The 10,695-nt window shown below is 41.4% G+C and overlaps 1 protein-coding gene across 3 annotated transcripts in view; it reads right to left on the bottom strand.

Annotated features, from left to right (window-relative positions):
- Nucleotides 1-1,135: 1,135 nt before the first annotated feature.
- NUP153 (nucleoporin 153) overlaps nucleotides 1,136-10,695 on the bottom strand; it is a 70,627-nt gene continuing 61,067 nt past the window's right edge. The window contains exons 19-22 of one of the 3 annotated variants that reach the window (XM_062185412.1): nucleotides 9,074-9,427; nucleotides 8,181-8,429; nucleotides 2,842-3,010; nucleotides 1,136-2,523 (exon numbers count right to left, since the gene is read on the bottom strand). In XM_062185412.1, coding sequence (XP_062041396.1) covers nucleotides 2,439-2,523; nucleotides 2,842-3,010; nucleotides 8,181-8,429; nucleotides 9,074-9,427 — 857 coding nt within the window. In that variant the 3' untranslated portion in view covers nucleotides 1,136-2,438. Of the gene's footprint in view, nucleotides 2,524-2,841; nucleotides 3,011-8,180; nucleotides 8,454-9,073; nucleotides 9,428-10,695 lie in introns of all 3 variants that reach the window. The other 2 variants (XM_062185413.1, XM_062185410.1) reach the window with 2 other exon arrangements.

Below are 10,695 nucleotides of genomic sequence, written 5' to 3'. Positions count from 1 at the left end.
GGAGCCCAAGCACTTGGGCCATCACCTACTGCCCGCCAGGTGCTTTAACAGGAAGTGAAGGAGCCAAGACGTGACGATCCTGGGCGTTCCTTTATGGGATGCAGGCATCCAAGTGACGGTTTAACACACTGCACCACAACACCAGCCCCAAATATGTAGCACTAACCAAGTCAAAATACAGAATTTCCAAACCCAAACTAGCACCAGAGGATGGCCTAAGATATTTTAGATCAGAAAAACATCTTTTCATTGGAAACATAAAAACAGCCCAAGTGTTATATTTAAGAGGCAGAGAAAGACAAACAAAAAGTTAAGAGAAAAACTCCCATCAGCTCATTCACTGCCTTGACCTAGGCTTCCCACACGGGTGGCCGCAATGGACACAATTTCTGGAGCCATTCCACACTGCCTCTCAGGGCCCTCAGAATCAGGAAGCTGGGGTCAGGAGGTGCAAGTGGATACTGAACCAAGGTACTCCAATATGGGCAGTCTTAAATGCAAGGCTAGTTACTCTTTTAAGATTTATTTATTTGAAAGGCAGAGTTAGAGAGAGGTGGAGAGAGACAGAAAAAAGAGATCTTTCATCTGCTGGTTCACTCCCCAAATGGCCACAACTGCCAGGCTGAAGTCGGGAGCCTGGAACTCCCATCAGTCTCCCAAATGGGTACAGGGGGGCCCAAGCACCCGGGCCAGCCTCCGCTACTTTTCCAGGTTCATTAGCAGGGAGCTGGAATGGAAGTGGAGTAGCTGGGACTTGAACTGGCACTCCTATGGGATGCTGGTGTCACAAGCAGCAGCTTCACCTGCTGCACCACAATGGTGGTCCCCAAGGCTACAGAAATTCGACATTTCCAAATTTCAACTCCAACCAACCAAAGTTCAGCAATTAAAAGCATGCACCAAATAATAATTATACATTCAAGGAAAATAAAACTATCAAATATTGTTCCAAGAGCTCTATGGTGAGCCACGGGGGGATGTATTTAAAAAAAATAACAGTAATCCAAAAGAAATTATACAAAAACAACACCACAGTATCTGTGAACTGTTTTAAGTATCTAACAAGAATTCAATCAATAATCAGGCTTGTCCCTATCAAGGAAAACACAAGTACAGAGAAATGGTTGTGGTATTTATTTCCAACTTTTTAAAAAAAGGTATGTAAATCTATGTGGAAAATTAGGTATGATTCCTAGCACCAGGAAATAAGCAGTGTGCCTCCTATATGCTGCAAACTCAAATATTTTCCCCTTCTCCTAGATGTTGTCTAGAACACTTAAAATGTGTTCTTTGGAGTATCTGACCACTGTTAATCTGCAGAGAAAAGTCCATGACCATTAACACTGTGAACCTTCATTATGAGTTAAAACTAAAACAAAAAGTGCTTCGTAATTTTTTATTGATGGCATTTATCCCATGGTTTAACATGTTAATTATACTGTAATAAACATGGCTTTAATATTAAACTTTTCCTTATTATCCAAAGTCACCACAGTCCATTTCAGTAAATATAAAAATATATGCTTAATACTTTGTACAATACTGGTTTTTGGTCCAAATAAAACTGGATCAGAAAAGCCAATAAATTCAACTTTAAGAATCCCCAATTTTTTTTTTAAAGATTTCCAAATGGATTTAGGCAACTTTGAATAATGGGATTTACATAATAAAATCTGAGACAAGACTAAACAACAAAAAATATTCTAACACAAAATTAAAATTTCAAGTTCACAGACTTTATGTTATGCCAAACAGTACAGAAACAAAATTGTATTTACACAAGTTTCATAATAAAATAATGAAAAAGGCAAGACAGGCGATAGTTAGAGGAATGAAAATAGAGAAGTAGCATATAATTATTAAATGCAGAAGGAGTGAGATCTAACAAGTCCACAGCATGGACCACTCTTTGATCAGGCTTCCTCTATCAGAAAATTTTAGTGCACGATACACCCGACGCACTCACTTCACACACATCAGCACAAACTCGGCATAGAAATCATTCATTTCAACATCCTCTAATCTACACAGAATCCTAATCTATACAGAATTCCTCAGATATAGTTACAATTTCAATGTGTTCCATAAACGCTTATTAATGCACATGGCGGTGCACACGAAGAGGTTCTATACAAAGCCATTCACCGTGCAGGCTCTATTCCTGGGTACAGCCAGACTACGCCAAATCAGTGAATAATTTGCTGGATCATAAAATATTTTTGCTGAAGAATCAGTCATCAGTCTAGGTATTATTTTTTTATAAGGAAGTGGCAGAGGCAGGGGTAGGGCTTCCATAAAGAAAAGGAGGAAAATTCCAAAATGTAAGAAGTCCTTAGGCAAATCTTAGTTCAGATAACCCCAGCACACAGTATAATCCAGTATCTGAGAGCAGGACACCAGCTGTTGCCAGACTGTTGCAAGTAATACCATCGTGACCTTTATTTCTTTCGTCTAACAGCAGTCTTTATCTTGCGACCAGAAACTGAAGTTCCAGAAGACGAGAACATGCTTTTCCCATTTGACCTTTGAAAAATAAAAACTTCATGTGACACGATGACCAAAGCAAAATTCCAGAATCATTTAACATGACCACCAATAGGGGGGAAAAGAAAGACTTACGTTGTTAAAGAAACACATTTTCTGCTATTATACCTAAGCAAACACATTATTGTTAACTTCTCAGGCTTTATGAGCCCCACAAATTACAGTGTGATACGCTGATGTGGGGAACACATTTAATTGTACCTACACTGCACCTTGTTGACTTTTAAAGGCAAAACATACATCACATACCTAAAATAATCAAGGTACATTTCCCATTTCACCAAAAAGTTCTCTTACCCCACTGTAAATGTAGCTTGAGACGGGTTAAAGGGAAAGCTCCCGGAGCCTGACGGCTGGGTGGAGGCTGCAGGTGTGCTAAAATTTGCACCAAATGTGAAAACTCCCGATGGATTATTGTTTGTGAAGTTGAAATTTGCTGTACTGCTGCCAAATTGGAAAACCGAGTCTATAATAAAGCAAAAAACACTTCATTAAGGCAAAAGTGATAGCTTTTTCAGTAACAACTCTGACCTCCACATACAAAAACATGTAAAAGTGTTAAGATTTCTTACCATTACTTTCTAAAGACAAATGAAATATTTTCTCCGCTTACCCAAGTACATACTTGACACCTGCCAGTGATGGTACAATTTACCCCTGACCAAGGAAAAAGGGCAGAGTGGACTTCTAGTTAGAGGGAGCGGGACCAACAAACACACTTAGCTCTATCTTCTTTGAAATGTGGATTAAAAGGAATTTCTTTTTTTTAAACAAGGATGAGGGGAGAGGAGACAACAGCAACATTAGTTGAGAAGCTGACTGAAGCTGAGTGCTAAACCGGCAGCAGAGAAAGCACAGAGCAGTTTCGTGCCCACTACACATACCCCAGAAATTTATGTTCCAGGTACCTCTGAAGGGAAAATGAAGATGGGACTTCAAAATAAAAAAAAAGAAAGAAAGAAAGAAAAAAAAAAAAAAAGAAAAGGCAGTAGAATATCTGTTTAAGAAGCAGATACCCAGATCAATCCCTCCCAAATCTCCTCTTCTATACCTCAGTCAAGAAGGTTTCATCTTTGGAAATGTCTTTGGGCTGGGGGACACCATGTACAGGTAAGGGCAAGAACATTATACTGAAAATGTTCTGTTTTTTTAAAGATTTACTTATTTATTTGAAAGTCAGAGTTACACAGAGAGAGGAGCAGAGGCAGAGGTAGAGGGAAGGTGAGAGAGGGGGGCTGGGGGGTAGTGGGGAGAGGTCTTCCACCTGCTGGTTCACTCCCCAGTTGGCCGCAACAGCAGGAGCTGCGCCGATTTGAAGCCATGAGCCAGGAAATTCTTCCGGGTCTCCCACGTGGGTGAAGGGGCCCAAGGGCTTGGGCCATCTTCTACTGCTTTCCTAGGCCACAGCAGAGAGCTGGATTGGAAGTGGAGCAGCCGGGACTCGAACTGGCACCCATATGGGATGGTGGCACTGCAGGCAGAGGCTTTAACCGCTACACCACAGCGCCGGCCCCAAATGGGGTTTTAAGAGTAGGCTGATCCAATGAAAACAAGAATGCCAGTCATCCTCCCAGCTCGGCTTCCAGAAACACCAGTAAGCAGGAGTTCTCGGAGACCCACCACACAGCAGCCTGGCCACACAGCAGCCTGGAAGCCTCTTCTCTGGTCCTCTGACAGTCTAAGGGGAAACACCTAAAGATACTAACTAACATCTAGCTTTTCCCCAAATAAAAGAAAGTTAGATAGCGTATAGGTGAAATTGAAAATTGCTAAGCCTTATCAACACACAAAGGCTTTTGTTATTCAGAGGTCCTATTGTCCTGAGGAGCACCACATATTTGAGGACAATACTTAATAAAAAACACTGAAACCAAAACAATGACAGAGAAAAATAATTTGCTGCAAACTAAGCAAGGAAACACAACTTTAAGGAAAAAGAAAAAACAAGTGGGCACAGTAGCATAGTTGGTTAAGTTGCTACGTAGGACACAACTTCCCATAGCTGCATGCCAGTTTGAGTCCTGGCTACTCTGTCTCTGATCCAAATTCCTGCCAATGCACCTGGGAAAGCAGGAGATGATGGCCCAAGTACTTGAGTCCCTGTTACCCACATACATGACCCAAATGGAGTTTTGGGCTTCCGGCTTCAGCCTGGCCTAACCTGGATGTGTACTCACTCTCTCCCCCTCTCTCTGTCATTACCTTTCAAAAAAATAAACAGATCTTCAAAAAAACAAAAAACTCATCAATATAGATATCATCACAAGATCAATATAGGGCCAGTGTTGTGGTATGGCAGGTAAAACCACCACCTATGATGCTGGCATCCCATACAGATCTTGGTTCAAAACCCCGCTGCTCCACTTCAGAGTCAGCTCCCTGCTAATGTGCCTGGGAAAAAGCAGCAGCAGGTGGTGCCTGCCACCCACATGGGAGACCGAGATGAAGCTCCTGGTTTTAGCTTGGCCCAGCTCTAGCCATTGCAGCCATCTAGGGAGTGAAGGAGTAAGTGAAGATCTCCCTTCTTGTCTCTCCCTCTTCTGCATCTGTAACTCTGCCTTTCAGCTAAATCAATAAACATTCAAATAAGCATTAAATAAATAAATATTAAATATATGATTAAAATAGAAATATAAAATATAGCATACATAATAAATACAGACATATAAAATACATTTGTATGACTATATGAAATATAACACAATTATATATAAATATAAAATAATATAAGGTATTATATTAAATATTAAATTAAATGAATATAAATAATATAAAATATTATATTAAACGAATATTAAAAGATCCATAAACACTATATCCATGAAACCAAACCAGAGGAATTATAAACAAAAAAGCACACAGCAATTAAAATTCCCAACGGTGGAAGCACAACTGTGACAGAAGGGCTGTTAAGATCAAACGAATCTCAGAAGGGACAACAAAAGACAAAAGGTCTAAGAGGGGAGAATTAAGAATACAAGAACAAGGGTCAAAAAAATTCAGAATTCCCAAAAACTAAATAAAGTTCACAAAAAAGCATGCATGTTCCCTATGTATAAAAATGGACCTGGGGCTGGTGCTGTGGTGTAGTGGGTAAAGGCACCATCTGCAGTGCTGGCATCACCCGGGTGCTGGTTTGAGTCCCAGCTGCTCCACTACAAATCCAGCTGCCTGGTTCATGTGCCTGGGGAAGCAACGGAGGGTGGCTCAAGTGTTTGGATCCCTGCACCCACATGGGACACACAGATGAAGTTCTTGGTTTTAGCCTGGCCCAGCTTAGCCATTATGGCCATGTGAAAAAAAAAAAAAAAGGAGGACCCCATAGCATGGCACGTTTGACTATGCTAGAACATCAGATTTCAAAAAGAAGAAATAGGTCAAAAAGCAAAGACCAAGGAAGACTTCAACAGCAACACTCTGAAGGCCAGAGATGTCATAATGGAGAAAACCCCTCAAAAATTATACTGAAATCTATGTAAATGTGGGGACAGAATAAAGAAATGCAGAAAAGTAAGGTCTCTTCCCTAGACCCTTAAAAAAAAAAAAAAAAAAAGGGAAGATGTCCTCTACTAACAAGAAAGCAAGCAAGGGAGACAACATGACACCAAGGAAACAAAAGTTCCTTTGATAAGTTAAAGGCAATCTCCACAGTACTGGTAAGAGATCCCCCAATCACTGTTTGATGGCAGGCCTAGAAAGTCTGGCGAGAGAATCGGGATAAAAGACCCTGTGAGACAGTGCTTTCAGATACTGGGAAACAGCCAACGTGTGTGTCCAAGTGTGAGGAGATTCACACCAACAGTAAGAATGCAGAGTAGTTGTTCCTAATAGCTAAAAACAGCTCACACTTCTATCAACAGGAAATGGAAAGACTGTTACATTTATGCAAGGATTATCTACAGCAATGACAATGCAATAACATGGATGATGAGTCTTACCAACCTCATACCGTTAAAAAAAAAGAAAAAGCTGTATCTAAGATTCCATTTCTGTACAAAAATCCAGAGCAAGACCGTATTTCTCTAGAGGTGCATATATCAGTCAACTCAAAACCCAAAGAACAAGGCTTACTATAAAAGACAAGACAGCGATCACAATTAGAGTAGAACAGCGATGTGACTGAAGAGGAGTATATGAAGAGTTCCCAAGCAGCATTTACACAGCATCTGGAGTCATCATTTTACTGTTTATTTAGGATTTAATGACCTTTTCTATACGAGGCTATACTTCACATCAGAAAAACACTAGGGGTGGGACATTTGGTACAGCAGTTAGGACACTACTTGGGACACCTCTGTCCCAACTAGAGAGCCCGGTTTGAGTTCCAGCTCTGCACTTGATTCCAGCTTCATGCGAATGCACACCCTGGGACTAAAGTACTGAGTCCCTGATACCCACGTGCAAGCTCCACACTGAGTCCAGGCTCCTGGCTCCTTGCCTAGCCTCAGCTGTTGTACGCATTTGAGAAGTGAATCAAATAAATAACTAGGGATTTCTAAAAAAAAGAAAAATATTGGAGGCCTCCTCAGGGTAACCCACTGCCTGGGACACCCACATTCCATATCAGAGTACCTGGGATCAAGTCCTGCCTCTGCTACCAATCCAACTGCCTGATAATGTGCCTGGCAGGCAGCAGAAGATGGAACCAAGTATTTGGGTTCCTACGACCCATGTGGGAGACACAGATGTGGAGCTCCAGATTCCTGGCACTGCAGAGCCCAGCCACAGCTGTTGTAGGCATTTGAGGAGTAAACCAGAGGATACAGGATTTGTCACTAAATAAATAAATGTATCTCTCAAAAAAACCAAATAGTATAATTTTGAGGAAACACATTATTAAAATATAGTGTAACAGTTTTATTTAAAAAGTCATGGAAACTTGTTTAATTATGCAAGTCCATTAGAAAGGCTAGTTCATTATGAGAAAATTCAGCTGGACCATCCTCAGAAAGAGCTTTGCGACCACAAAACTATCTGAAATAAATCTAATCACAAAGATCAAAAAATACAGTTCAAATCTAGGCTGGAACGTCTAAAATTCTGGGATGAGTGTGTGGTACAGCAGATTAAGCCACTGCCCACAGGGGTCCCGGCTGCTCTACTTCCAACCCAGCTCTGACAGTATGCCTTGGGAAAGCAGTGGAAGATGGCTCAAATGTCTGGGCCCCTGACACCCATGTGGGAGACCTGGATAGAGTTCCAAGCTCCTGGCTTCAGCCTCGTCTAGCCCCAGCTGTTGCAGCTGCTTGGGGGGAGAGAATTCTCTCATAATGAACTAGCCTTTCTAATGGACTTCAGCCTCGTCTAGCCCCAGCTGTTGCAGCTGTTTGGGGGGAGAGAACCAGTGGATGGAAAATCTCTAACTCTTGCCTTTATAAAATATTTTTTAAAAAGTCAGAATAAGAAAGAAATAAACCTGTAAAACACAATTCATTACCTTAAAAAAACTGATTGTGTGAAATTTAGGAATACTGTTTACAGGTACAACTAAACACATACCTCTCTATTCTGCCATGTGCAACAGATATTAATAATTTTAAAAAAACATATGCATGGTTTCAAAGTTACAGGACAAATTTGACTTTTAAGATACACAGAGCCCAAGTCATATGAAACATGCATCACTGAATACTTACTAGAATTGGGAGCTGTTCCAGAGCCAAATGTAGACTGACTAGGCTGTTGTCCAAACACAGGAGGCTGGCTACTGCTTGACACTGCTCCAAAAGTGGGTTGTGCAGGCTGAGAAGCTGAAGAAAACAACGCTGTTGAAGATGATATAGATCCAAAGCCTGGGGGATTAGGCTGGCTGGCACCTTGGCTTTGTCCAAATGCTGGGGTCTGGCTAGCACCAAATGCTGGACTGGCAGATGGTGCTGAAGCTCCTGTACCAAATACAAAGGAGGATCCTGGAGGCCCAAAGAAACACATCACCATGATGTAGCTGGCTACAGGCAGATAATTCTGAAGACATTTCTCTAAGCCCACAAGCAAATTTCATGCTTCTTTTCAAACTCTGACCCTGCTAACCAAATTCCATTAAGAGAAATTTTGAAAATGATTAAGAAATTAAGAATCTAACTTTCTCTACCATTATTTATAAAACATATAAACAACTCCAATTAACATGACTCCTCACCTTCACAGGTAATAATTTTTGGTGACAGGATATATATACAGAAATAAATGTCTAATGGTGTACATATGAACGTATTGTACAGCGAGAATTGATGTAATAAAACACTCAGTTATGTGGTTACTTACAAGTTAACATGTCAAAAAGAAAACATGAAACAGTTCTGATCTTACAGAGATCAGAAAAACTGTTCCCAAGAGATAAATATATTCGACCTGAATATACAACGTACACCTTCCCACATTAGTCTAACATCCCAGGTATAGAGGACCTAACGGCACTGATGCCATTTTAGCACAGTGATGACCTGCTGTATCATCTGCTAAGATGTGACACACTTGTGATGAAAGCCAGTGCAACTATAATATGTGTTTTTCTATTTTGTAAAAGTACCTGCTGAGCTAGACGTGGTGGTAGCTCCAAAGGCGAAGCCAGAGGTTGCAGCACTGTTACTGCTGGTGCCCGAACCAAATACAAATGAAGTGGCAGCTGTACTCGTGCTGGATGTGGTTGCTGGTTTGCTATCTTGAGAAAACAGCAAAGACTGAGATGTACTGGGTTCAGCAGAGCTACCAAAAGCAGGGCTGCTCACGGGATTGCTGGACTGTCCAAACACGAAGGCAGTCATAGGCTGACTGGAGGAAAAGGTGGAACTACCAAATATGCCACCACCAGCAGAAGTAGCTGGTGTACTTGAACTCGAAGAATTGTTCAAGAAACTAAAAACTGGTTTGGCTGTACCTTGATCTGTAATATAGAAATTAAGAAACAATCCTTAGGAACAAAATCATTTCAGAGAGCATTTTTTTCCTACCCTACAATCTATAAATTCATTAAAAAACACAGCAAGTTTTTAATACTGACTTTTGAATGCAATGGACATCTGTTATTATTAAATGTGTAGATGGTCAAATATGAGGGCACTTTAAACTGCCAATAACGGCACCCCATATGGGTACCAGTTCAAGTCCCAGCTGCTCCACCTATGATCCAGGTTCCTGCTAATGCACCTGGGAAAGCAGCAGAAGATGGCCCAAGTATATGGACCTCTGCCACCCACACAGGAGATACAGATGAAGCTCCTGGATCCTGGCTAGTCTGCCCCAGTGCCAGCCGCTGCTGCCAATTTGGGGAGTAAACCAGCAGATGGAAAAGATGTCTTTCTCTCTCCCCTCACCTCCATTTTATTTATTTATTTATTTATTTATTAGTTAATTCAGCAGAAGATGGTCCAAGTATGTGAGTCCTGTCATCCTTTAGGGAGATCAATATGGAGTTCCTGGCTCTCAGCTTTAGCCCGGCTCAGTCCCAGCCATTGTGGTCATTTGGGGAGTGAATCAGCGGATAGAAGATCTCTTTCTCCCTGTCTTTGTTTCAAATAAGTAATTCTAAAACAGGACCAGAAAATGTGTATACTGGTACAAAAATTTTTTGAATACATAATTTCCTGGCGATATGCAGAAAGGCAGGAGCTTCATCCAGGTCTCTCATGAGGGTGTAGGGGCCCAAGCACTTGGCCATCCTCTGCTGCTTTCCAAGGTGTATTTGCAGGAAGCTGGATCAGAAGTTGAGCAACCAAGACCAGAAGTGGGGTGCCAGTACTGCAGGTGGCAGCTTAACCTACTGTGCCACAGTGCTAGTCCCTCAGTGAAATTTTTGTTCGTTTGGTTTTTCTGCCTTGTGAACTTTTCCCAATACTCCTCCTGTCGAATTCCTTTTTCTTTTGTTAATTTTTCTGAGTATTTCCCCCAATTTTTTTTTTTTTTTGAAAGATGTACTTATTTTGAAAGTCAGAGTTACAGAGCAAGAGGAAGAGTGAGAGACAGACACACGCATCTTCCATCTGCTGCTTCACTCCCTAGTTGGCAGAAGCCAGGAGTCAGGAATTTAATCCAGGTCTCCCACATGGGTGGCAGAGGTTCAAACACTTGGGCCATCCTCTGTTGCTTTCCCAGGCAGGGAGCTGGGTCAGAAATGGAGTAGCCAGGACTTGAAAATATCCATATAGGATGCTG

This window comes from Lepus europaeus, chromosome 3 (assembly GCF_033115175.1).
Source record: "Lepus europaeus isolate LE1 chromosome 3, mLepTim1.pri, whole genome shotgun sequence".
Classification (NCBI taxonomy): Eukaryota; Metazoa; Chordata; class Mammalia; order Lagomorpha; family Leporidae; genus Lepus; species Lepus europaeus.
The sequence above is the reverse complement of the archived record's forward strand: the minus strand, read 5'-3'. Positions and strand labels throughout refer to the sequence as shown.